The sequence below is a fragment of the Meriones unguiculatus genome, chromosome 1 (assembly GCF_030254825.1).
Source record: "Meriones unguiculatus strain TT.TT164.6M chromosome 1, Bangor_MerUng_6.1, whole genome shotgun sequence".
Taxonomy (NCBI): domain Eukaryota; kingdom Metazoa; phylum Chordata; class Mammalia; order Rodentia; family Muridae; genus Meriones; species Meriones unguiculatus.
This window is the reverse complement of record NC_083349.1, coordinates 8,038,287-8,065,570: the sequence shown is the minus strand read 5'-3', so window position 1 is coordinate 8,065,570 and position 27,284 is coordinate 8,038,287. Positions and strand designations below refer to the sequence as shown.

At 42.5% G+C, this 27,284-nt stretch overlaps 1 protein-coding gene across 8 annotated transcripts in view; it reads left to right on the top strand.

Moving 5' to 3' along the window:
• The window catches only part of Ate1 (arginyltransferase 1), a 115,040-nt gene extending 100,700 nt beyond the window's left edge, over nt 1-14,340 (top strand). For all 8 annotated transcript variants that reach the window (XM_021647879.2, XM_021647874.2, XM_060381055.1 and 5 more), the window contains one exon: nt 10,969-14,340. In XM_021647879.2, coding sequence (XP_021503554.1) covers nt 10,969-11,147 — 179 coding nt within the window. In that variant the 3' untranslated portion in view covers nt 11,148-14,340. The remainder of the gene's footprint in view (nt 1-10,968) is intronic.
• The last annotated feature ends 12,944 nt before the right edge of the window (nt 14,341-27,284 follow it).

The following is a 27,284-nucleotide window of genomic DNA, read 5'->3' as shown; positions in this document are numbered from 1 at the left end:
ACAATCATAACTCTTGGTTTATGTGCATTGAATATGAGATGATTACCAGAAATTGTGGAGAATTCACCACAGTTAGCACATATTACTGGGGAAGTTAGGGTGCCCTCTTTGGTTTTTAGTCTTGTTAGTGCAGAAATTTAAAGAACAGACTCAAAAAGAAGCTCAAGGACAATTTTATTAGTTTAAAAGAAAAACTGCAGGGCAGCAAGCTGTGGATTTCAGCAGCTGCCTGCAAGAGGGAGATGTAGCAAAAAAAAAAAAAAAAAAAAAAAAAAAGAGGAAAGGCCTGCCTGCCTTTTGAATCAGCTGGCATGGAGGTTACATGGTGGATAAGCAGCCACATGGCTTTAGAGAAAGAGTTTTAGGGAAGGCATGCTTGGAACAGAGGTAGAAAGAAAAGGGAAAATTGCTGTCCTCTGAGTAATTTGGAAAAGCGGGAAGACTTAATGAAACGACGCGGCCGTGGCTCTGTAAGTGTCTCTGTTAGGGGCCAAGGATTCTGGGAAGGAAAACTAATTATCTCATTAAGGGGATAATTATTATTCTTTTTTCTTTAGCTTGGCCCAGCCCTAAACAAGACATACTTATCACAGCATCTTCTTCCAAAGCTGAGAAATTAGTTTTGAAAGGAGGGTGATCTAAGAGCCATAGGCGAGAGATGACTGTAAGGAAGCAGTGTTTTTCTTCTGGAAACAGGGCGGTTGGACGGGTGAACACAGTGTAGCCACGATGACATGGCAGCATGCATGAGGCCTGCATAAGCTTAAGCCAAACAAATACCAGCAAGGAGAGAGAGGATGGTGACATTTAAGAACCGTCCATCCTCAGCTGAAGTGCTGCTGCTGGCAATTGAGAGCTGCTGGGAGGAGGGCCTACTTTCTTCAAGAGTACTGATCTCTGATAGGTCTCCTATATTCCAGTGGGGGCCACACGTTTAAGAATATAAGGCTGCACATGTCGGACTTGATTTTTTTAAAATCTTTCTTGTTATTAGAGATAATTGGGTAAGGAAGATGTAAATATAATTAAAGCATATTGTATAAAAATCTCAGTGAACCTTTTAAAAAATTAGTAAGAAATAAATTGAGAAAATAAAAAACTTTAAAGTTGTGGTAGTAACAAGACAAGATTATATACACTGCTGCTGTGGCTATCCTTACTTTAGAGACGTTGACACTCTCAAACTGGTGCTTAAGAGACCGTCAGTGTCTGTCTCGCTCCTTTCTGCTCTCTCATTTATTGTTAATCTTCTGTCTTTTATTCTTTACAGATTTACTTTATTGAATTATGTATGAAATAAAATGGAGTTTTGTTAGCTTCTATAACAAGTTAGTGAATGAAAACATTGCTGTACCAAGATATCAGATGAGCTTATTTTGTGTGCTCTTACTTGTGCTCTTTAATTTTATTGTTGTCATCATGATCATCGTGTGTGTCTGGATCATCGTGTGTGTCTGGGTGTTTTGTCTCTATGTATGTCTGTGAACCACTTGCTTGCACTTATACTCCGAAGGTATGTCTCTCTTGCCAAATCCGTAATGAGAACAGAAGTGGAATGATTATTGATTACCATAATATGCTATGCTAGAAACATATAATAGTTTGTGACTTTTCACAATGTCAGAATTTATTGAATAACAATGAATACAAGCTATCATATTTTCACTAGCTTCAATTTACCAAGTAGTCCTAATCTTCCTTGATTGCTGGCTTTTTGCAATTACGGTTCTTTTATCTGAATCTTAATTACTAATATCTCTCATGTACTTAACACAGAGTACGTAAGTGTGTGTGTGTGTGTGTGTGTGTGTGTGTGTGTGTGTGTGTGTTATAAGGAATAACTACAATAGAGAGTCACAGAGGTGAAAGTGCCTTGCTAGAGATAGGCAGGGAACTGATAAGAGATAGAGAGAGAGTCAGTGTAGGTGGTTCACAGAGAGTTGTAGAGTTGCTGGAGATAGGACCAGGTGAAGGGATGAGCAAACCTAGGTGGATTGCAGTTTGAGTAGGCTGTGTCAGCAGTGGGAGTATGTTGAGCTAAAGCCTTAGCATGGTCATGCATTCTCTGCCATAAGTCCCTTGACTATACATACCATTATGGTCAGATGACCATAGTGTTAGAAGGCCTTTTTTAAAAATAGTGATTACTATGATGTTTATTCTAACTTGAGATCTCTAATTAAATTCTTACTATTCCTTGTCTTAAAAGTTACCTTCTTTTCTTTTCTCTTCTCTTTTCTTTTTCTTTTTTTTTCTTTTTTTCCCCTTTTCATTATTGGAACAGTTGACCACAACATTCACAATTATCTTCTAGTCTGCCCCAATCCCTTTATTGCTTTACAGAGAATTTCTGCATCTCATAACATTAAAGTAGCATTGGCAGTTATGAAATTGCAATTAAATAATTTTATGGTTGGGGTCACCACAAGATGAGGAACTGTATTAACAGGTCACAACATTAGGAAGGTTGAGAACCACTGATCTAAGGAATGTTGGACATTAAGAGCCACGTGGCAATACTTAATATAGCTAATGTACTACTTTTTTAAAAGAAGTTTTTATATACTTGTTCCTCTGGTTTCTATCACGGTTTCGTTGGCATATGTTTCGAGTGTCCTGAGGTATCTTAGCTAGTATCCTCTTTGTCTGACTTGATCTTGTGAGGGGTTTGTGGAGGCAATCATAGTTCTGTGAGTCATGAGTGCAACAGCCATTTTATTTCACAGCACTCCATCCCGTCCTCTGGATCTTAACTTCTTTTTTCCCTTTCTTCCACAAGACTCTGAGCTATGATGGTAGCACTTGTAGTGGTGATAAAAATGACCTAATACTTTATTAAGGATACAGTCCAGTTATTTTATAGAGTATTTATTCCTTAATTTGTGTTCACCATATGTTTCTCTGTAACTAGAGTAAAGTTACATAGTTTTGGTAAGAATATTAGAAATGATGAATTTATATATCAGGCATGTAATGTCACTCATGTGGTGACCTGATAAAGTGTGTGTTGCAAAATGTACTACCGTCAGAACTAGTGTAGTGTATAGGTCAAGTGGTTAATAAATATTTTGTACAAAGATATCTTCAGATGTAAGTATCCTGTCACATCAACCTTATAGCTATTTATTTAATAGAATGCTTAGGTTCAGAATACATAGAGTAGAAAAATTAGAGTTCTTTTTCATTATTATCCCACGGTTTTACAAAATCATATTTTATCTTTAAAATTTATATTTAGGGCTGGGGAGATGGTTTGGTTGGCACAGCACTTCCACTGTAAGTTTAAGGACCTGAGTTCAGTCCACAGAAACCACATGGAAAGCCAGTGTGGTAGCTCTGGAGAGGCGACTGACAGACAGGCAGATCCCTGCAAGCTCTCTGGTTAGTCAGTCTAGTCTGCTTGACAGGGTTCCAGGCCGGGAGACCCTGTCCCAACAAAAAGTGGTGGTTTTTTTGTTTTGGTTTGGTTTGGTTTGGTTTTTTTTTCTGAGAATGACACTAAGTTATTCTTTTACCTCACTCACACACACTTTTGCACAATCTGTACCTGCATACTTTTTAAACCTGGTTGACCTCCATTCAAAAAATAGTCATAAAATTGTTTGGAAATTAAAGGAGCCCAGAGTAGCTTTTTTTTTTTTTTTAAAGAATGGAGCTTAATACTGTGGTTTTTGGCATTCAGCTAGACATAATACTCATTGGACCAGTACTGTGAGTTAGAAGAGACTTCATGTTTATGACTAATTACTTTAAAAAAAATGTGCTCAGATAATTCAGTGGTGGGTAAAAATTATAGTGTTGTCACATAATGACCTTGTATTAGCTGAATATTCAAATGCAGAAAATGAAATTGGTCCCCAGATTTACATTTGCAAAAAACTAAAAACAAACCTAAATTAAGAGAGAAAATTACAAAGATCTTTGGAAAAAAAATAAACACAAAGTAAATCTTCATGACCATGGATGAGGCACTGGTGTCTTAGATATGACATGACAAGCACAGAAAGGAAAAGAGAAAATTAAAACAAATCAGTTTGTTAGAATCAAACCTTTTTACGCTTCCAAAGACACTGGTAAGGAAGGAAGGCAGCTGGGCCTGGTGGCACACGCTTTTACTCCCAGCATTTAGGAAGCAGAGGCAGGTGAATCTGTGTGAGTGCAAAGTCAGCCTAGTCTACATAACAAGTTCCAGCCAGGAATACACAGTGAGACCCTGTCTGAAAAGGAGGAGAAAGAAAATTGAAACTTCAATTTAAAGGAAAAACAAAACAAAACAAAAAACAGATGTCTGAACATATATAAGGAATTCATACCACCCCCCCAAAAAAAGACAGTCAAATTTTAAGATGAGCGGATGATTCAAATAGATACTTTGTGAATAAAATTAGCCATTCATGGAAAGACATTCAATATCATTACCAGCAGAGAAATTCAGATCAGAACCACAGTAAGATGCTGTACACTGCTGTTGGGAATCCAAAAGGACACCAGTGCTTTGGACAGCAGTGTGGCAGTTCCTCAGTATGTTGACTGCCAACAGACGGAAACTTTATTTTTCAGGTGATGGAAATGGGCTAAAATTTATTAACTATTTGGTAGGACTCTTCATATAGTTGGTGAATTTTTGATATTTGAATTATATTTCATAAAGCTATATCCAATGATAATTTACAAAAAAGGCTAAGTTTAGATTTGTCTTAGTCTTTATTTTTTTATCAAGAAGTACTTATAGTGAAGTTGCTAAGAATATTTTTTATAGAAAATCTAAGTGTATTAAAGTTCTCTGTGATGGATTCTGAAAGCAATTTTTTTTCTCCATTAAAAAAAAAAAACTTTTTGTATTCACTTTACATCCTTGTTACAGCCCTAGCCCTCCTCCCCGCCCAGTCCCACCTTCCCTTCCCCTCCTTTTTTTCCCTCAGCAAAGAGGAGCTCCCTTCCCATCTAGCCCAGCTTATCAAGTTGCATCAGCACTGAGCTTATCCTCTTCCCCTCTGGCCTGGCAAGGCAGTTCCGCCACGGGAAAGTGATAGAAAAGCTGGCAAGTGAGTCCATGTCCGATTCAGTCCCCACTTTACTTAGTAGAGGACCCACATGAAGCCTAAGCTGCCCATTTGCTGTATCTTTGTAGGAGGCCTAGGTTGACTGGTCCTTGGTTGATCTTCAGTCTCAGCAGCCCCTCTGGGCCCCAGTTAGTTGGCTCTGTTGGTCTTCTTGTGGAGCTCCTGTCACCTCCAGGACCTTTTGTCTTTCCTCCCACTTTTCCACACGTCACCCAATGTTTGCTTGTGAATCTCAGCATCTGTTTTGAGGCACTGCTGGATAGTGCCTCTCAGAGGACAACTCTGTCTGAAAGCAAATCTTGAGCCTCCCCACATGAGCTTGAAGAAGGGGATAGGAGATGGCTTATCTGAAGCGACACTGTGCTTACCTCCATGCTGCTTTGCTGTCCTGTGCTGGACAGCTTCCTTTCTCATGTGTTCTCTTTCTTATAGTAGCTAGAATAGCACTCATACCACCTATCACTTTGAAATTCCAGAGATGAATTTTGATTGTGTATTTCTCACCTTGGTTTACATGATGCTCTGATAAGATACTCTGACAAAACCAACGGAGGGTTTATAAAAGACTTACTCTGCACACACACACACACACACACACACACATACACACACACATGTCATGGTGGGGAGGTCAAGGAAGCAACACTTAAAGCAGCTGGCCACATTACATCCACAGTCAGGTATGAGAGAGGGATGAATCCATGATACTGCTGCTCACTTCCCTTTCTCCAGTTACACAGTTGAGGGTATGTTATACAGCCATGGAATAACACCACTCACCTCAGTTAATAAGATCAAAATAACCCCCACAGGCTTATCCAGATGCCCTTCTCTCAGGTGGTTCTAGCTTCTGTAAAGTGACCATTAATATTAGTGTCATATCTCCCTGTTGCATATTTGCTCAGCACTTTAGTTCTTATACCAATTTCCCTGCTTATTTTTAAGTTTATTTGCCATATATACACCTGCATTTTTTAAAACTATGCTTATGGAACAATGTTGTAACAATAAATTATGAATTTATGCAAGTGGATTGCTTAATCATTTTTAGAAAAACCTCTAAAATGCTTACGTCTCTGAGAACAAATAAGTTAGAGTTCCCTAAGAAGTACAGCTTTGCTCTCTAGAGTCTCTTGCTTTGAAAGCACCTGTTAACCAGTTCATCTCCTGTGAGTGAACAGTTGTGGGGAGTAAGCAATCAAGCAACCCCCCTACAGAGTTTTCCTTGATTAAAATATCATGGAGTTGGCAGCACATTTGAATCACTGGTGACCAAATGCTTATCTCTGAGATCTTGCAAGACTTCTTGTGTTTTTATGTTATGAAATTAAACTGTGATACAGTTTTGGGAAAGTACAAGTTCTTATATCTCAGTAAGCTGGCAGCGTTCCTCGGCTACCATGGCAACCATCTTCATATCAAAATAGCTTGTTCCTGGGTGTCTTCAAGTCCTGCTAAGGAAAGGCCTTTATGCCTGTTGATTTAGCACTGTAGATTTGTCTGTGAGCACTGTTGTCATGTTGGTATTTATAAGTTGATAAAAAGATTGTTGTAAAATTTTGAGCTATATTTTTCTTCCTAGTAACTAAATCATACTTTTTAGTATTTTAAGTAACTTTCAGGATTTTTTGTTTATGTTTAAATTGCTTTTAATGGTCACTGTGTAGGATATACTAAGAATAACTGTCCCTTCCTTGAGGCTGTGACTAGATGATCATAAGCCACAGGCCATGCAGCCAGCACCAGAATGAGTGTTTCTGCTTCTGCGATGCCGGTCAGGGGTTTCCAGGGTTCATGCGTTATCCCCACTTCTGGGGTGATTCCGTTTTCTGCCCTAAAGTGCGATAGGAGAATGATCCAAAACTCCATCTTTGAGTATTTAAATGCTTTTGATGCTGGGATTAGAGTTTGGGAAGGAAAGGGAGAAAATGTAGGCACAAAGATTATATTATGTGGAGTGATATTTCCACTTTATCTCTGTAATATCTGAGTTTAACAACACAAGTTGGAAAGTATTGGCTCAGGACCCCCAGCACCAAATTCTCAGTACAAACATTTCTTTGCCCTAGAGGGATAGATAACAGGGAATAAGAGACAAAGACAGGAGACAGAAGATGAGGGAGAAAGGGAAGGAAACAAGGGAGGGGGGAGGGCTATTTTATCCTGGAGGGGAGTAGGACAAAGGATTGACTCTGGATAGAGAGGAGACAGATGTGTCATGGAAAAATGGTGGTTTATAAAGGTACAAGGGGAAACCCTGTGTGTTTAATTTTGATTGAGCATGTAAATTAGGTGAACCAAAGGGGGCTTTTGATTGCTGGACTTCAGTACTTTGATGACTAGCCCTTGATAGTAAGCTTCCAAAGGAAGAAGTGGCCAAATAAGGGAATAGACCTTGGTGGCCAGCTTTAGGAATGTACACTAATTTTTTAGCAAGGCAGAGGGGATGAGGGAGGAGGGCCAGGCCTGCAGAGCCATGCTCGCCATACCTGAGCTGGCCAGCATGCTTCACACTTCACTGTCACTGTCTTAAACAGTGTGGCAGCTACTAGATGTTTATTAATTTGTCAGTAATGAATTGCTGAGTAGCTTGATAATTCTTTTCTTAAATAGTGAGTTTTTTTTTTTTAATGTGTAACTCCATCTTTCCTATGTTTCTGTTAAAATGTATCTTAATTGATCTGTGTTCTTTCGTTCTGAATGCTGGAGGTTTTAGATTATCCTTGGCTTCTTTGGTTGGCCAGAATTTTGTTTATATTCTAAGTCTGAGTTGTAATTAAGATTTTACATGATTTATTTATCTTATCTGTATATGTATGCATGTGCATCGTGTGTGTAGATTTCTTGGATCCCTTAAACTAGAGCTATGGATGGTTATGAACTAACTGTGAACCAAGAAGACTTCTGCAAGAGCAGCAAGTCTTTTTAACAGCTGAGCCCAATTTAAGATTTTTAAAAGAAAAGCTAGGCTGCTTTGAAAATAGAAAGCTGAATTTTTGTCATTTGTTTAGATGTTAATAGCTTAATAGTATGCTTTCTTGGTTAAGTAAATAAAATTACTCCCAAGAGAATTACCAGTTTAAATTGGTGTGAGTGCTGACTTATGTCATCTTAACTAAGATTTGAAGGTTCAGAGAAATGTGAGAAGCCCAGAGTACTAGGTGTCATTCATTAGCTATGAAATCAAAAGATGTGAAGAAATAGCCAGGCATTGGTGACACACACCTTCAATCCCAGGGCTCACATGGGGCAGAGGTAAGTGGAGGATCCCTGAGTTCGAGGACAGCCAGGGCTACAGAGAGAAACCCTGTCTTGGAAAAACAAACACAAAAAACAAACAAAAACGCAAATGGCGTGAAGATAAGTTGGCAAAAGTCTGATAGACGCAGTCATGTGCACCTAGTGTTACAGTGCCTTTTTAATAGAGTATGATAGTGGGGCCATGAAGAAACATTTTATTTCATCACTTCATAGCCTGAACCTGGCCTCCTCCTTTCTCTCCTCCCAGTTTCACCCTCACACCCCCTCCTCCCTCACTGCACTCTCCTTCTCAGAGAAGGAGAGGGCCCTAAGGACTACCAGTCCTCCCTGGCATCTCAAGTCAAAGCAGGACTAAGCACATCTTCTCCCACTGAGGCCAGACAAGGCAGCCTAGCTAGGTGAAAGGGGTCCAGTGGCAGGCAACAGAGTCAGAGACAGCCCCTAGTCCCATTGTTAGGGGACTCACATGATGAGCACACTGCACATCTACTACATACGTGTAAGGGGTCAAGGTCCGGCCCATGCATGCTGTTTGGTTGATGGTTCACTCTCTCCATGGGCTCAGTAGGTCTTCTTGTGGTGACCTTGACCTCTCAATCTTTCCTCCCACTTTTCCACAAAACTCCCCAAGCTCTGCCTATTATTTGGCCCAACTTGAGACCCACCCCATGGGAGAGAGGCAACACTTGTCACTATTAATACTCTGCCATGATTGCAGACAGGAGCCTAGCATAATTGCCTCCTGAGAGGTACAAATAATTCTGCCTTCCTTGAGAAGGAAGGAACCACAGGCCATGCAGCCCGACAGACTGAACAGATGCTCTGCTACAGACCTGTAGACAGGCCTGGAGCCTGAGGTTGGATGGGCTCCCTCACTCTCATGTGCATTTAGGCAAATAGGCAGTACATTGGCACTCCCAAACTGATCTGCAGGGAATTCTGAGTTTGATGCTGCTTTAGAGCAACAACTTCTGAGAAAGAAGAAACTTAAATGTTGTGGCTTAGTTACAGATTCCACCTCCAACCGTTTATGGTAGATCACAGCCATGCTTACATTGTGTAAGATGTTCTGGGTCTGTTTTTAGTGCATAAGAAAGCATAGTGAGTTTCACGCTTTGGCTTGGTTCCTTTCCCAGGTCTCTTTACAAGTATGCAGCTATTCCAGAATTCACTATCGAAAGCCCTCGTGCTTGGGCTTTTGTTTGGTTGGGTTGTCTTTTTTTGTAAGAGTTTTGTTGTGTACCCTAGACTGCCTTAGAACTCTGTGTAGCCAGTGTGGCTTTGCGCTTATGATCCTCCTGCCTCTGACTCCCAAGTGCTAGGATCACAGGTGTGCTCCACCACACTCAGCTCATCCTGAGGATTTTGAGTCAGGGACTCATACTGCCTGCACTGGGCTTTCAGCTGAAAGAACAGTTGCTGGGTTTTTTGCCTTCGTTCTCTCCTGTGCTGCTGTCTTTAACCAGTTCCTCACGGGCAGACTTTTGGTGTGTGGTTTTCTGACACGTTGTGAACTATGTACACAGAAGCTTTTCTGTGGCTGTTGCCCTGCTCTGAGAACTTAAATACTTAGGAAAATTCTGCTGCTTAAAGTTCATTCACACCAATTTGCACTTGGTATTTCTGCAGAAGGATTCTAAGATGTTTGGGACTCCTAAAACCCTCCTCCAGTGATTGCACTGTGAAGTCAGGTTATGGGTAGCATGGCTCCGTGCTTTACATGTGTGTACATGTTAATGGTTGTAGTGTAACACTACTCTCTGGATTAGAACTAACAGTGATTCCAGTAATAGGAATCTAGAGTAATGTTGGCTTAAACATTATTTTACGTAACTATCTAGGCATGGGCAGCTCAGGTGGAATGACAATTTGTTCCATGAAAGTCAGAGTTGTCCAAGACAAAAACAGCTCCTAACCTCAGGCTCCAAGGCAGAAGTTAGGACTCCTGCCTTGTGCTGATCCATGTACAGATTATAGCCAGAAGGACAATACGGATGAACTTGTTGTCTCTGAAAAGCTCTTGCAGTCTCAGAGAGCACTACTTGTGATGACCTGAACAAGTCATGAGGCCATGCCCAGCTTCAGGGAAGGAAGGGACACAGATGTTCTACTTGGCTGCAGTGTTGATACAAACTGTGAACTCTTGTATATGGAAGCCGAGAAAGCTCAATAGCAGCAGCCACAGCACTCTGTGCTATATCTTCTTTGGAAGCTGAGAATCTGCCCTTTGCCCTCTGTAAAGAACAAGATTATGCAAAGCCAGGCCTCCTTATGCCTACTAAGTTGGCCATAAGTTTTTATGTAGAGCCAGTGCGTCAGGCAGCATGTTAGCTAGAGACACACCAACGACTTAATATGAACTCTAGAAACATTCTGGAGCACTGCAGATGCTACTGCACTTGGAAAAACCAGAAAGGTAGGGTTTGGTAGCATGGTTTTCAGTTGAATGAAATTCTTTGTTTTGACTAGCACACTAGGGAATGCTTATTGCCTTCACTGAGAACCTCCTGTTTATTCTTAGGAACATGCTCACAGGCATCCTGTCAAGAGGACCTGCTAGTCCATCATGTTTCAGGTCTCACACTTCAATGTTAGCTTGACTTTGATGTATTGCAGTCTTTGACCTGTATTTGTTTCTTTGCAGAGGATGAAGGGCGTTGTAAGGACCTTGACCGAGTACGGGTGTTTTATAGACGATCCGCCATGCCTTTTGGTGTTTTTAAGAACCAACACAATGACCCAAGTGAGGAGCCTGCTGTGCTGGAGTATGCAAACCTTGTGGGGCAGAAGTGCTCGGAGAGGATGCTTCTGTTCAGAAACTGAAGGCCTGCGCCACAGCCCAGCTCCAGCCCGGGCTCTCCTGCCACAGTCCTGCCTGTGTCTTGGCTCCCGCAGCCACTCACCAAGTACATTCGTAGAGGTTTTTAAAAATATTTTGTGGAATTGTATTTATGAGAATCTTGTGGTTAATATAAAGATTTTAAAATACTCTATGATCTAGTCCCTTAATTGGGACTTGTCCTTTTGGAGTTTGCTTCTGGAGCAAAGTGTGCTAAAAATGACTCCAGTAAATATTTTAGGAAGGAAAGTAAAGATGTGAATCTAAGTAATTTACTCACAGTTACTGTTTTTGTCTTAGAGAAATTCTAACACAGAGACTGCTCACTTAGAACAGTGGTTCTCAACCCGTGGGTTGTGATGCCCATGGGGGTGGAATATTAGATAGCCTGCATATCTGATTCATTACAGTTCATAACAGTAGCAAAATTACAGTTATGAAGTAGCAACAAAATAATTCTATGGTTGGGGGTTGCCACAACATGAGGAATTTTATTAAAGAATCACAGCATTAGGAAGGTTGAGAACCACTGTCTATGACCCATGCAAAGGCATTAGCATATGCTGAGAAATTTAGGTGGGGTCAAAGGTGAAGAGCACGTTCCATCACCTGGGAAATTTCTTTCCCTACAAACCAAAACTCTATTACTCTGTTCGATACTAAATCCTGCCAGTGTTATTGTGTGCCATTAATGTACAACCTGAGAAGGAAGTGCAAGGATTGCAAACATCAGGTGTTCACTTTGGGTGTCTGTCCAGGATGGTCCTGCGTATGTCTGTTGTCTTGGCATAATTGTGTTCCCTGTTGCTAGTGTTCCCTTGTGCCCCCAGAGTTAGCTCAGTTTGGATGATAAAATATACAGTGACCTTAGTGGTGTTTGTTCTATATCTACATATCTAAGAAACAACATTTTAAAGAAACTTGGTTACCCTTTGCTTGATCTGAGGCTTATCCAAAGAAAATAGGTTCCTACTTTCCATTCTCTGGAACTCAGGATGCTCTTCTGTGGTTAGTGATAGAAGTGAGAAGTGGTTAGCATTTAACTAGTCCTGCAACTATGCACAAGCCATAGTGGAGCTTGTGGGGCCTATAGCCTCTGCATTCCTTTTCTGATTCTCTGTGGGTCAGAGAACAGGCGCTGCCATTGGTACTTTAACATGGGAGGCTGGCCACTCTTTCACTCTTGTGCTGTTGGGCCTTTTGCCTATTCACCAAATGCCTGCTGTCAAGGTGGCAGGCAGCTAGCTGGTTAAAGACCACGTCAGACATGGGAGGTGAGGCTGCTCTCAAGTGTGTTGGAAGCTGGATGAACATATTAGCTTTTTGTTTGTACTCATTCTCAGCTGGTTCCTTCTGCTGCTACCTACTTGGCCAACAAGTTTTTTTCAGCCTCATCCTTCTTTCTTCTATTGATTGGTACCCTTAAAGCCATGTTGTATCACTTAGTTTGAGTCCCGATACTCATTTTAAACTTACCCAAATGCACTACACTACACTTTAATAAAACATTAGATAGTAATCTGCAGCTACTTAGAAAAAAGGATAATAAGAGGTTTTAAAAATTAGTACATCCACATAAACTATAATGTGGAGGGGGGGATGAACTTCTTTGTGACATGTTCTTTGCTACCAGGGATAAAGATGGAAGAAAGCCATTTTCTGATTGCTAAGGTCCTGCATTCTTCTGGAGTTGTGACCTGCAAAATAATCTGAGGACGTGTAAGAGAGCCAGATTGGAACTCTCTAGAGCATCCCCCCTAAAGTGAGGTAGTGTTACTTTATTTCTTTTTTATAAAAAATTATTCCAATAGTACGTTCCTGCAGTGTTTTCAGGAAAATGGTTCACTGTCCCTGTTTCTATACTGATGAGCCTGCCATAGGGTGGCTCCAGTGAGGCTGCAGAGCAACTTGGGCACGGAAAATTCTTCAAAATTCTTGCTGTGTTCTCCTTTCCTCTCTTCTTCCGTCCTCTCTTCCTCCCTTCCCCTCTCTTCCCTTCCTTCTCCCTCCCCTCTCCTTCTTCCCGCTGTGTTCCCCCACAGTCTATTTTTTTAATAGTATGGAATCTTAGGGATCTAGATGTTGTCAAAGATACCTACTTGGGTGGGGCTGAGGCGATAACTCAGTTCAGTGCCTGCCTGGCAAAGCTTGAAGACCTGCCTGAGTTGAGTTCTTTAGAACCATGGGTCTGCTAGTGTGTGTTTGAAATGCCATCACTGGGGAATCAGTAGAGGAACACACCTGGGGTCCACTGGCCAGTGGCCTAGCCTACTGAGTCAGCATCAAGCTACTGAGAGACCCTGACTAAAAGAAGGTAGACTAGCCTCTACACATGGGTTAAAAAAAAAAAAATGCTTGCTTATACTCTGAGCTCTTGAGCGTCTACTGCAGCTAGAATAGTACAGTCAAGAAAAGTATCCCAAATTTGCATTTTGCAAAGTCTAGCTGAAATACCTGATTCAGTTTCAGTGGCTTTCATCTAAAGGAAGACGTGGAAGGAAGCCTTTCAGAGACACTTTTATCGTCTTCAGGCAGGAAGCTATGCATGTTCAGTCTCCTTGCTTTAGTCCTCTTCTGAGTTCAGGTAGATTCACACCTCCCTCGGTGCCTGACAGCACAGGTGTCATTTTGATTCTCAGTGTACCATCTTTATTTAAATTATTTTCAGTTCTCTGAGACTTTTGTGATTTTTATTACAGGTAATCTGAGCACTTTTTATATTTTAAGATAGAGGCTATATTATCAGATGAATATATTCACTCAATTGAAATTATTTAGATAAAAGAAATTATTGTTTATATTTTCTTTTGAGCAGTCTTATTTTTATCCATTTGCAAATGCATGTTTGGTGTGGTTTCTTAGCATATCAAAATTATGTCGAAGAACCTTTCCAGCTTTCCGAGCAGCAAATACTTTGGTTTATTAATATTGTATTATTTCAGTATGAATAAAAGTGAGAGAGAATGTGAACACTTAACCAAAATGTTTCTACTGTGGCTGACTTAAGAGAAGGAAATAAGTGGGGACTTGATATGTTTGAATTACAAATTATTCAAATGTGTGTTCCTTTCTTAAGGAAATCAACTGACAATATGAGTTTTATTGTATTGGATATTTTTGTTCTTGTAAAAAACAAAGCCCAAAAAATAATAATAAAAAAAGCTCTTTCTATCTGCAGTGGTTCTTGTCATTCATTACTTAATAATATATAGGCCCAGCACTGTATATGCTTGTAATCCTAGCACTCAGGAGATGGACACAGGAAGATTGTTCAGGGTCATCTACAGCTACAAGTTTGAGGTCATCTTAGAATAAATGAGACCCTGTCTCATTTACTCATTAATACATCATACCTATAGTAAATATGTAGAAAGTGTTGGCTATATAAACTGTTATGTCAGAGTATGGGTGACTTCCTCTCTAGAGAATAAAATAAATCTCAATTTAAGAAATATGTGTAGAATTTCACAAAGTAGATTAGAATGAACTTTTTTTTTCTTATCCTAAGAAATTTTCTAAAGTTTACAGTGATATTTCCAAAAATATAAGGCTACAGTATATTTAATTCAGAGGCTGTTGGTGGGATATATTTACCAGTGTTTTGCCTTTCTCTATGATAAAGAGGATCCTGGTAGGTTGAGTGATAAAATGAGCCTTATTTTCAAGGAAGTTAAGTATTACTTTTAAATTTCTGCCCAGACAGAATGGTTATGGTTTTATCGTTTTTCTGATTTGAAAGAGACAGTGTCTCCCGGGCAGGATGGCACTTGCTTGTAATCCCAGCACTCAGGTGGTCCTCTGAGTTTGAGGCCAGCCTGGTCTACAGAGCAAGCTCCAAGCTAGAAAATCTCTTCCCGTCACTTTCTACTCTTCACCTTTTGGTATGTATTTTTTCAAACTTACTTTCTATTGTGTGTATGTGTGTGTACATATATGTGCTTAAACATACACTTTTTTTTTTTGAAGAAAAGTGAAATCACTCCAAGAATATGGCCTCATGCTTTTTCATCTTTATACTTTGACTATCTTAAAATAGAATGGTCTTAAAGCTTGCATAGCATTCTAGTGTGTATTTGATCCTGATTCATCCAGAGTATCCCCAGTATGTACTTACGGGAAGAAGGCTTGTGACCCTGAACCCTCTTTATGCATAATGGCAACTATCATTAGCAGTGTTACCAGGTTTTTTGTTATTATTAATTTGCTGTGTTTCCTTTTTAAGAAAAGTCAAGGTTTTTTTTGTTTTTTTTTTTTAATGTAAAATGGCTAGCATTTCATATGTATTATTCAGGCAGGAGAAACAATTATAAAAGGAATATTCTTTGTCTGTGTAGTCTTGGGGATCAAACCCTACGCATGTCAGGCCAGCACTCTGCTCCTGAGCTTCACAAAGAGGAAGGCCACCTCTAGCCTTGTTGTGAGGTTTTCAGCATGTAATTAGTGTCAGCACTGTAGTTCTTCTCACTGCATCAAATGACCTGACTAAAACACTTATCCAATGATTTTGTGTGTGTGTGTGTGTGTGTGTGTGTGTGTTTGTGTATAATATGAGTATACTCATCCCATTACCCTCTTTTACCTACCTTTTTGCAGTATTTGGGGCTTAGACTGTGTGTGAATTCTCATGGAATTCTACACAGTATTGAAACCCTTAGCTTTACTGTGCTGGCTTTAAAGGTAAGGCCCATGGCAGGTCGTCAGATCACAAGGGAATACTCTTGTACGTTTATCTCTTCCCTTTGTGTAAAGCTGTATCTCTCTCATCACAGGAAGATGAAGCAAGCTAGGATCTGTGACTAGATAGGGTGTCCTCCTCAGACATCAAGTCTCCTAGCACCTTGATTTTGAACTTCCCAAGAATTTCTTCCAGAACTCAGGAATGAATTCCTGTTGTCTTGCACCTCCAATCTGCATTTTTTACCAGCTCCAACCTATTTCTGTTAGCATTATTTTCACTCCTCATTCCCCAACTCCCTTTGCCTCTTTACCTGAACCTTCGGAAAATAAGCTCTGAAAGATTATTGTCTTTCTTCTCATTGTTCTTTCTACTAGATTTTTAGACTATTGTTTTTAAGTTTGTATGCCTCTAAAATTCCAACAGAATGCTTTAATTTAAAGGCTTAAGTTTATTTTAGAACATTGAGGCTCTGAATCCCTGGTGCCTTCGAAAGCAGAGGTTGTCAAGGGGAGTGTACAGAAATGAATGAGTAACCACGCCACTCTAACTGAGCTGAGCCGTGTGTTTAGTACATCGTGTGTATTGGGATTTAACCTGAGTGAATTTGTACTTTTCTATCCAGTCAGTTGCTAGAATGTTTTCTCTTCTATTCAGAAACTACTGTGTGTTGACTATTTCAGTGAGACCAAGCGCTAAACTTGCCATATAATACTGTTTCCCAAATTACAAGGTTTAAAACATTATTTTGATTCTTTGTGAATTTCACATCATGCACCCCAATCCCACTCATTTCCCAGTCCTTCCATATCTGCCTTCCACTTTTGTAACCCGGTCCCCCTCCAAAAAAAATCTCATCATGTAGGCAACAGTGTGTCATGGTGCGTCTCACAGTATAATCGTTTGTCCAGACAGCCTACTTGCAAATGTTCTTTGTGATTAAGTCGTTGGTCCGGATGGAGGCTTTTGACTTCTCTAACACCATCAATACTGGACCCTCAGCAAGACTCCTCTCACGTAATCCTGCTGCTGCCCAGAGTTATGGAGGTTCTGCAGGACAAGCCCCTTACTCACTCTAGCAGCTCATAAGTTGAGTAGATGTTGGGGTGGGCCAGCTCAAAGCCCAGGATTTGGGCTTGAGTGGTAGCTGAGTTGTTAGCCTGTACCCTTGCCAACGGGGCCAACTCTCCTGTACTGCCTAGATGAGGGTCCAGCTCTACTGTGCTGCTCAGATGAGGGGCTGGGCCAGCTCTCTTGAGTGCTGTAGCCAGAGGCCAACTTTCCTGCACTAACACCATAGGGCCAACTCTTCTATGCCTACACCCTTAGAGCCTGTTCTCCAGCACCCATGCCACCAGACCCAGCTCTTCTGCGGTGCCCAGGCGAGGGGTGGGGGCCAGTTCTTCTGAGTGTGGTATCCAGTAAGGGACAGGGCCAGCTCAGCAACATGGTCTCAGGCATCAGCCCAGACCAGGAACATCCACATGGTAACATGGGCCTAGGATATCAGCACAGACCCATACCCCTGCTGTGATAGGACCACAGACCGAAAATGACCCCCAGCAACAGCATGGGCCTGGATGTCACCATGGCCTCAGGTGGCAGCACAGGCCACTCAGATCAGTTTGGGCCCTGGCATCAGTATAGCCCCTGGACATCACTTGATCTCAGGCAGCAGCCCAGAACGTGGATATCCAAATGTCTTTCTGTGGCAACATGGGCCACAGATGTCAGCACAGATCCCCAGTTGTGGTAGGGTCACAGTTACAGACATGGCCCTTGGTGGCAGCCAGGGCGTGGACAGCAAGCAGTTCTAACCACTGTGCCATCTTGCTACCCCACGACTATTAGTTGTTTAGAGCTTCAAAATAGCTTGGTTTTCTCAACACATCTCTTCATTTGCAATAGGAAGAATCAATGCCGAGTAAATCTCACTGTGACAGGACACTTACACTCAGGAGGGAGTGTTCTATCCTCCACAGAGACAGGAATCCTTCACTTGTCTGGATGCACAAAGCAGACTCTTTTTGACCAGCACAAATGTTTTCTTGTTTAAGGATCAAAGGGCCATTAAAGTTTGATTAACTGCCGTACGAGAAAATAGCCTTAAATTTTTATTTTAATGTTACAGGCTTGAGGCATTCACTGCAAGAAAGGGCATAAATATGTACTCTTGGATAATTTGACTATGTGGTTTGAGATTGAATTTTCACTGAACTTTAATTTTTGTGCTTGTCAGTCAGGGTTTTAAAATCATCTAGCATAGGCCTTTAAAAAAATTAGCATTAAATGAGAACTCATGAATTCTTCATGAGCTCCAATTCATCACACTTTGTTAATTCACTACTCTGTATGCCTGAATAGCTTCTCTCAACTAAAGGGACTTTTTGACCATGAAACAAGAAAAACAACATCTCAGTTACACATACACATTTTCACCTGCCTGTCCACCATCTTTTTGGACATGGGGAGATGGCCAGACTGAGGATTTGTTTTACTGACCTCTGAGTTTGTCGAGTGTGTACATTGTGTGTGTGAGTGTATGTATGTGTGTATCTGAGTGTGTGTGTATAGGATGCTATTCAGAGGCCAGAAGAGGATATTGCCATTCTCTTTTACTCCTTTTGAGACAGGATTTCTCACTGAACCAGGGACTGGGAAGTGTCACAGTTACGCTGTGTGTGAACTTGTAGTTTCTGAACACTGTGGGATTGTGTCCATTTCCTGGCATCACAGCTGTATCAGGGTTTACCATGAAGAATGCAGAGATGGGACTTCTTTAAAGAAAGGCTTCAGTTGCTCAAATGTTCACATTTTCCTCCGAGTGTATTCCCACTCTAAAATATGTTATCTTATTCCATTTCCTGTATTCACACGAGGTGGTTCATGGGCTCTGGAACCCCAGCTCCAGCACTCTGAGGGCACCTGCGCACTCGCACATGCCCACACACAGACAACACATCTTTACACATTTTTAAATTAACCGGCTACATACTTTGTCATACATTTCCTCCCGGGGTTTCAGAGGATTGAATTATGGGTTTATTTTAATCAAAAAGAAGTTTTTGTAGATTTATCCATAGCTCTGTGATGATGTAGAGCAATAAAAATACTTTCATGAACCTTCCCCCAAAAAGTTCACCCCCAAATCTAGAGGCCTGACTTTGCAGAAGAGAAGCGGGAAAAAATCCTCATTGCACTCCTCTTCCATCTGAACTATTTAATATGCAACTGCCAGGTTGTTCATCAGTCAGCCCGCCCAGAAGGCAGAGTGGGAGGGGTGCAGCTCTGCCTTGAAAGAAAGAGAGAGACAGAGACGAAAGAAAGAAAGAAAGAAAGAAAGAAAGAAAGAAAGAAAGAAAGAAAGAAAGAAAGAAAGAAAGAGAGAAAGAGAGAAAGAAAGAAAGAGAAAGAGGAAGGAAAGAAAAAGAAAGAAAGAAAACATATTTATTGTAATTTTAGTAACTCTTCTGGTTGCCAGAAAATCCCAGGTATCCTCCTATCTCTAACCCCCACAACACTGGCATTACAGGAGCACACAACCACACTGTACATTTTAACTGGTTTCTGGGGATTTGAACTCAGCTCCCTTAATGCTTGCATAGCAAACATGCTACACTGGTTCATCTTCCCAGCCTCATTTTGCTGATGGCTGAGTAGCACAGTCTGCTTGTAACCAAAACTGCATTGATGTCCTCTTAGGGAATGTCAGTGTGAGCATGCTTTTTGGATACAGGGGTTGGCTTGACTTTGCCAGAAGTTGTTTTCAGTTCCCCCGCGCAGAGCTGTTAGTGGTGGGAAGTTGCCAGGAGCAACCAGAGGTGAGTGCTGGCCATGCTGGGTGAGGGACTCCATCTCTAGAAAGGAAGAGTAACCTTCGCTGGTCTGGTTTTCTGTCCGTCCTGGAGAGCTCCATGGTGGAGTCTTTCAAATAACCAGAGAGGCCGAGACTGTGATTGAGGCTTCTGCTTCTACAGCAGATGGTGGCTACACTTGAGGTAATGCTTCTGATAAACATCCTTTAGGTTGAGAAAGCTGGGAAATAAAGGAGGCTGACTTAGAGGGAAAGCCTGGAGAGCAATGAGCTTAGTTATAAAAGTGGGGGGCTTTTGTTTTTGTTTGTTTATCTGAATGTTTCCTGTTACCCGAGTAACTTCACTTCAGGAGTGATCAGCACATGTGAGTTGTGGACCTCGTATCTATAGTGTTTATCTAGCCATTTGGAACACTGGCCGTCTCAAAAAGAAGGGCTAGGAACATGGTTCAAGTGGTGAAGTGCACGTAAGCATAGCACACCCCTGTGCTGGTGTAGAGATAGATCCCTGGGCTTGTTGGCTTGGCCAGACTGATTGGTGAGTTCAGGTGATCGAGAGACCCTGTCTCAAAACATAAAGTGGATAGTGATTGAGGGAGGCACCTGAGGTTGACTTCCAACTCTGTACACACAACACACACACAAACGCACTTGAAAACAAAATGGTCTTTTAATGACTAAAATGTGTGCACTAAAGCTCACAGAGTGCTTTACTTGAAGGAGTGGACCTCTGGTGTAGAGAAAGGAGCATGGGCTTGGTGCAGATATTTGTAATAGAAGGTCAAAGTGAACTGGAAGTGACTAGCTAATGGATGGGCACACAGAAGGCTTGGCCAGTCCTTGCTGTGTGTAAGGCAAACACGAGTGCCACTCTGCTGTACGTGATACTATGGCTGCCTGTGGGTGGAGAGAAGGCTACCTGCAGTAGCCTTCTGACCACGGCAGAGCATCACATGTTCTGACTACGGCAAGAGGATAGACTGGAAAAGCCATATCAAGAGTAGCATGAAGTGGTGGTGGTGCACACCTATAATCCTGGCACTCTGGAGGCAGAGGTAGGTGGTTCTCTGTGAGTTCAAGGCCAGCCTGGTCTGCAGAGTACCAGGACAGCTAGGGCTACTCAGAGAGACCCTGTCTCAAACAAAAGAAACCATTTGGTCGAGAAAGACTAGACATCCCTCCTGACCAGGACTTCAATCAACAATCAAAAAAGCTTAGGCTTTTTTTGCAGACGATGGTTGAAACTCTTCCAGACTTGCCCTTCATCTAATGAACAGAGCATCTGCACGGCTGCATGCTCTGTGCATATGGGGGGAGGAGCAGCTGAAATGTCTATGAAGGGTCATGTGCCTGGTGGCCCAATGCTAGTGAGCTCACTAGCCAACTCCTCTTCTTGGGAGTTGTCTTAGTGAAGAGACACCATGACCAAGGCAACTCTTTTAAAGGAGATCATTTAATGGGGGCTGGCTTCCGGTTTTAGAGATTTAGTCCATTATTACCATAGCAGGAAGCATGGTGGCATCCAGGCAGACATGGTGCTGGAGGGGCAAAGAGTTCTACATCTTGATCTGCAGGCAGCAGAAGGGGATTGTCCTCTGCAGGAGACATCTTCCACACTGGCTGGAGCCTGAGCCTAGGAGACCTCAAAGATCACCTACACAGTGACACGCCTTCTCCAAAAAGACCATATCTCCTACAGTGAGGCCACACCTCCTAATAGTGACACCACCCATGGCCAAGCATTCAAACATATGAATTTGTGGGGGCCAAACCTATTCAATTTACCACAGGAGCGTTTTCCTTTTCTTGGTAACCTGTCTCTTTCCCTGGCCATTTGGTCAGCCTCTTTTTATCTCTGAAGACCCCTCTTCTACCATGCATTGCCATTGCTGGATGTGTCTGTTGTCTTGGGCCCAAATTCAAACAGGCCTGGCTTTCTATTACTTTTCTCCATCCCCCTCCTCCTGCAAGGTGCTTATGCTATTGTTTGTTTTCTCTGTCACACACACACACACACACACACACACACACACACACTAATAAAATGTCTTTAGTAAAACATGGTTGTGTTACTGGGGCATTCAGGGTTCTCTTTTGTGAGTTCATAGTCTCATTAATAAAGTACTTTAGAGCCGATTCAGAAGAGAATAGCTTCTAGTAGTCCTTCTACCTTGTGGGTCCTAGGGATCACACTCAGGTCATCAGGCTTGGTGGCAAGTGCCTTTTACTGAGACATCTTTTTTTTTAATTGTTATAATTTAATTGTTATTATGGGGATATATTACATACACACACACACACACACACACGTGTGTGCCTGGTATCCCCTGAGGTTGGAAGTGGGCACTTAGATCCCCTGGGACTGGAGTAACCAATTGTGATGTAGGTGCTGGGAATTGAACCCGGGTCTTCTGCAGGAGCATCACATGTTCTTAACCAATGAGCCATCACTCTAGATACTCTCTCTTTTTTCTATTTTTTATTTAACTTTTATTAATTATGCTTTATTCATTTTGTATCCCCCCCATAAGCCCCTCCCTCCTCCCCTCCCGGTCCCACCCTTCCCCTCCCTTTCTGCATGCATGCCCCTCCCCAAGTCCACTGATAGGGGAGGTCCTCTTCTCCTTCTTTCTGATCTTAGTCTATCAGTTCTCATCAGAAGTGGCTGCATTGTCAGGGTTCTAGGTTATCTCCATGAATAGTCCTTGGTTGGAGTATGAGTCTCTGAGAAGTTCCCTGTGTTCAAATTTTCTTGTTCTGTTGCTCTCTAGACACTCCCTCTTAAATTTTTTTTGAGGCTGTGTTTCTTCTAGCCCAGGCTGGCCTCGAACTTGATATGTAGCCAAGAAGGATAGCCTTGAGCTTTTGACTCTTCTGCCTCTACTGTCCCAGTGGTGGGACTTCAGTCATATACACCTCATCTGGTTTATGCAATGCTGGGGATCAAATCCAGGGCTTTGGGCATGCAAGGGAAGCATTCTACTAAGTGCTGCATCCATTAGCCCCAAATGAAGTCTTCTAAAAGTTTTGGTTATTTTATGAGTGTTTGTGTGTGCATGAGTGTAGATTTTCAACTTGTGCATGCAGTGCCCATGGAAGCCAGGAGAGGGCATTGGATCTCCTAGAACTGGAGTTAAAGGTGCCAGAAGGTGATTGCTGTGAGCTACCAAATGTGGGTACTGGGAAGTGAACCTGGGTCCTCTGCAAAAGCATCATGTGCTTTTAACCACTCACCCGTTTTTCCAACTGTTTCATTGAAAAAGAAAAGGAAGGAAGGAAGGAAGGAAGGAAGGGAGGGAGGGAGGGAGGGAGGGAGGGAGGGAGGGAGGGAGGAGGAAGGAAGGAAGGAAGGAAGGAAGGAAGGAAGGAAAAAAAGAAAGAAAGAAAGAAAGAAAAGAAAGAAAGAAAGAAAGAAAGAAAGAAAGAAAGAAAGAAAGAAAGAAAGAAAGAAAGAAAGAAAGAAAGAGGGGCTGGAGGGATGGCTCAGAGGTTAAGAGCCCTGGCTGCTCTTCCAGAGGTCCTGAGTTCAATTCCCAGCAACCACATGGTGGCTCACAACCACCTATAGTGACATCTAGTGCCCTCTTCTGGCCTGCAGGTGTACATGCAGACAGAACACTCTATACATAATAAATAAATAAATCTTTAAAAAAAAAAAAGAAAGAAAGAAAGAAAGAAAGAGTAAACCCTGTCATTATTACAATGTTTGGGGCTTTAACCATTTCAAACAGCCCTTGAGCACGTGGTCCTTTCAAACTAATCTGATAGTTGACATTGCTGAGCTGTCCAGGAAATGGTTAAAATGCAGTCACTTTAACCTAAGAAACACCCAGTGCCATTTAAATATTGCCATTCAGAGTCGTTTAAGAAATAAGAAGCTTCTGTTACTGGATAATTACAGTTATCTGCAAGTTCACAAGACTGAAGTAGGTCTCGGAGACCATGTAATTAGGATCCATTTCAAATGGCCCTTCACAAAGAACAGTCCAGTGTTAGAATGGTGAGCGTGTGCTGATGGCTGTCTTTCCCTAATAGAACATGCATAAACAATTATTCATAGGAGCCCAGGCAGAGCCTTCCTCAGGGCCACCTCGTTCTGGATCCCTGTGGCATAATGGGCGGGAAGGGGGGGGAGAAAATGAGCTTGAGGCCTCATACAGTTATGCATATTTTTGTTTGTTTTATTGGAGACAAAACCAGCCAACAGGCTGTCTGGAAAATCAGCCCCATTTCACGGGCTGTGGGATTGCCTTGCTCAGCAGGTTGCTATATTCAAACTGAAAATGCCTGCAACCATTTCCAGCTTGCCCCCGACTGCTCTTGCTTTCTTCCTTCTCCTGTGTTATTCGTCTGCATGCAGGCATATTCTGGAGGAATATTCCGAAGCTTAAAATTAGCGTTTCACTGAGCCACCCAGGTGAGCTGAATACTGTATTAAATAGGTCAGGAAACCGGACACACGCACTCTTTGGAATAGAAGAGTGCCATTGTGCAGCGCCATAGAACGCTGTTTAAATGGATGGCAGAGAGAGGGGTACAGGATAATGTTGGAAAAAAATGGGTTTGTAACTGGTGTCCCCAAAGGCTACTTCTGTATTTAAAAGCACTTCTCTGTAGCCTCATTCCATGTGAAGTCAGCTACGTGCTGAGCCGGGCATCCAGCCTCTGGGGCAGTGGGCCATTGGCATTGGCACCAGTGCTCTGCTCACAGGGCGCATGTTGGCCACCACGCCAAACCCCCTTGGGAGCTGAGCTGGAGCCTCAGCAGCTGCCACTGTCCAGCAGAGAGGAGCAGGGTCTTCCAACCCCAACAGGATGGGCTGCTGTGTGGAGGAGGCTTTCTGCCATCTTCGTTGTTCAGACAGGTCCCTGACTCAGTTGACGCTGGGAACAAAGTGGAGACTTTACTCTTTCTTCCCCTTTCCTTAAAAATTTCCAAAAGCCACCAGGGGGCAGAAGGAGCTCCTTTGCTTGCTTTTTTTGTTTGTTTGTTTTTTTCCCCAGACTTCTGACTGTCCAGGGAAATGAGCACCTTTCTGTGGGTCTCACTGGGCCCGTGTTTTTAATATCAGTTGTAACATTCATGGCTTCGCTTTTCGTTCTTCAGACTTGAGTAGGTCTGAACACGTTCTTCTGCAGCTCAGGACGCTGTGAGTAGGAATCTTGGCAGAGCAGTTGCTACTGCTGGTCATGACTCAGTTGCCATCCTGTGTGGAATGCAGTGACACCCTCCTTTCTGGTGTCCTCTGCACTTTTAGCCTTGCTGGGCTAGGGCAGCCTTGCTCTTTGGGATATGGATTTGGGGGCAGCCAGTCTCCACACTTCCTCCCCAACCACAGTATACAGATGCCACGAGGCTATCTGCCCACCTCAGTTGTCCTTACTGTCTATCCAGTGGGGGTAAAGCCACCCATCCTGGCTTATCTTTTATTCTTACACACCATAAATCCAGCCCTAGCTGTCTCTCCCCCGTCAGTCTTTCTTGATCCTTACTGATTTCCCCAGCACCAGACCCACATCTCTTCCAGCCCCATGAGTTCAAATTTCAAAGAACCCCACTGTCCGAACTACCAAAATCCCTTCTTCCTTGGCCATTTCTTAAGAGTCTAGGAAGTCAACACCACAGCTGGCTCCATGGGAATGGTGCCTGTGGGGGTCTGTCAAGTGAGCACAAATGGGCTCATTTGAGAGTTCTGTGTGTCATACGAGTGCCAAAATCCCAACATCCAGAACCCAGACTAGGTTTGCTCCTCACTGACACAGCACTGGGGAATGTCTAGGAAGCATTCCCAAGAAGCGAGACCAAACTAGACCACATTGAATTTAATAGGCTCTTCACGCGTTAAGAATATCGGAAACACCCATAAAGGAAAGTTGTAAATTTAAGACATATAAAAGAATTTTGCTTTATAACCCTAGGGGAGTCCCAATCTGTTTGCTTTCAGATGTGCAGTTACTAAGGATCATCTCTAAGGGGCGTGTCCTTTGTTCTGCCTGCTTGTATGGGCACTTGAAGCCAATCGACAGGTAGGTGAGCATTAGTAGGTGACATAGGCAGTATTTGAACATGTGTGAAAAGGAAGGGACCTTCATGTTTATCTGCTCATCTGGATGACAGCAAGAGAAGGGACCAAATACAAATTCTCGCAAACAGGGTAGGGTACCTAGGAGGAGGACATTTGGCTGTTGGTAGAACAATTGCTTTGCGCAATGAATCCCTGACCTAGTGAGTGTGTGGAAATTGGTACTTGTGAGCAGGCCTGTTTTGGGTTTGGTCTTCATGTATCACCACCACCACCAACAACAACAAAACACGTTTTAAAAAGATCAGCATAATCTCCACTTACTTACTTTGGATTTTTCTTCTTAAGTTCATGAACGGCGGTGATGTCAAAGCTATTGGAGCACTTGCTGACCACACTTTGCCTTGGGAAAAGGACACTGGCATCTATTGGAGGTCCTGAGGAAGGGGGAACAATACCAGTTAGCCCCTGTAAGTGCAGAAGAGAGCTTCAGTCTAAATGAGAGGCTTTAGTTGTCCAACTCCACATTCCCTTGGAACTTCCCATGGCCTGGGATTCCCTGATGATATCTGGGACAGGGTGCTCTTGAAATCCAGCTAAACAGCAACTGGTGATCTCATTACCGTGTTGATTAACTCATCCTTAAGTTCTATGGCCTCTTTGCAATTTTTACGGGAATGTCACTTTGCTGTGATGTTACTGAGACGTTCAAGAGTAGGCCCAAGATGCACTGCTTAACTTTGCCTGGCTTTCAGCTCACAAATCAGAGACTGAAATGGTCTCAGTGAGTTTCTTCAGTATCGGTCTTTTCTCCTGAATACAGTAGAGATGGTGCTGGATAATAGGACAAAGAGTTCCTTCTCTTTTTAATTTTTATTAATTACAATTTATTCACTTTGTATCCCAGCTGTAGTCCCTTTCCCTATCCCCTCCCAATCCTACCTTCTCCTCCCTCTTCTTCTCCTATACCCCTCACCCAGTCCAATGATAGGGGAAGTCCTCCTCCCCTTCCATCTGACCTTAGTCTATCAGGTCTCATCAGGACTGGCTGCATTGTCCTCCTCTGTGGCCTGGTAAGGCCGCTCCTCCCTCAGGGGGAGGTGATCAAAGAGCCAGTCCATGAGTTCATGTCAGAGACAGTCTCTGTTCCTATTACTGGGGAACCCTCTTGGACACTGAGCTGCCATGGGCTACATCTGTTCAGGGGTTCTAGATTATCTCCATCAATGGTCCTTCTTTGGAGTATCAATCTCACAAAAGACCCCTGGGCCCAGAGTTTTGGGTTCTGTTGCTCTCCTTGTGGAGCTCCTGTCCCCTCCAGGTCTTTCTATCTCCCCTTTTTTCATAAGATTCCCTGCACTCTGCCCAAAGTTTGGCTTTAAGTCTCAGCATCTGCTTTGATACCATGCAGGGTAGAGTCTTTTCGAGGCCCTCTGTGATAGACTTTTGTCCTGTTCCCTGTTTTCTCCCTCTTCTGATGTCCATCCCATTTGCCTTTCTGAATGAAGATTGAGCATCTTAGCCAGAGTCCTTCTTCTTGATTAGCTTCCTTAGGTGTACAGATTTTTAGTATGATTATCCTATATTAAATGTCTAATATCCACTTATA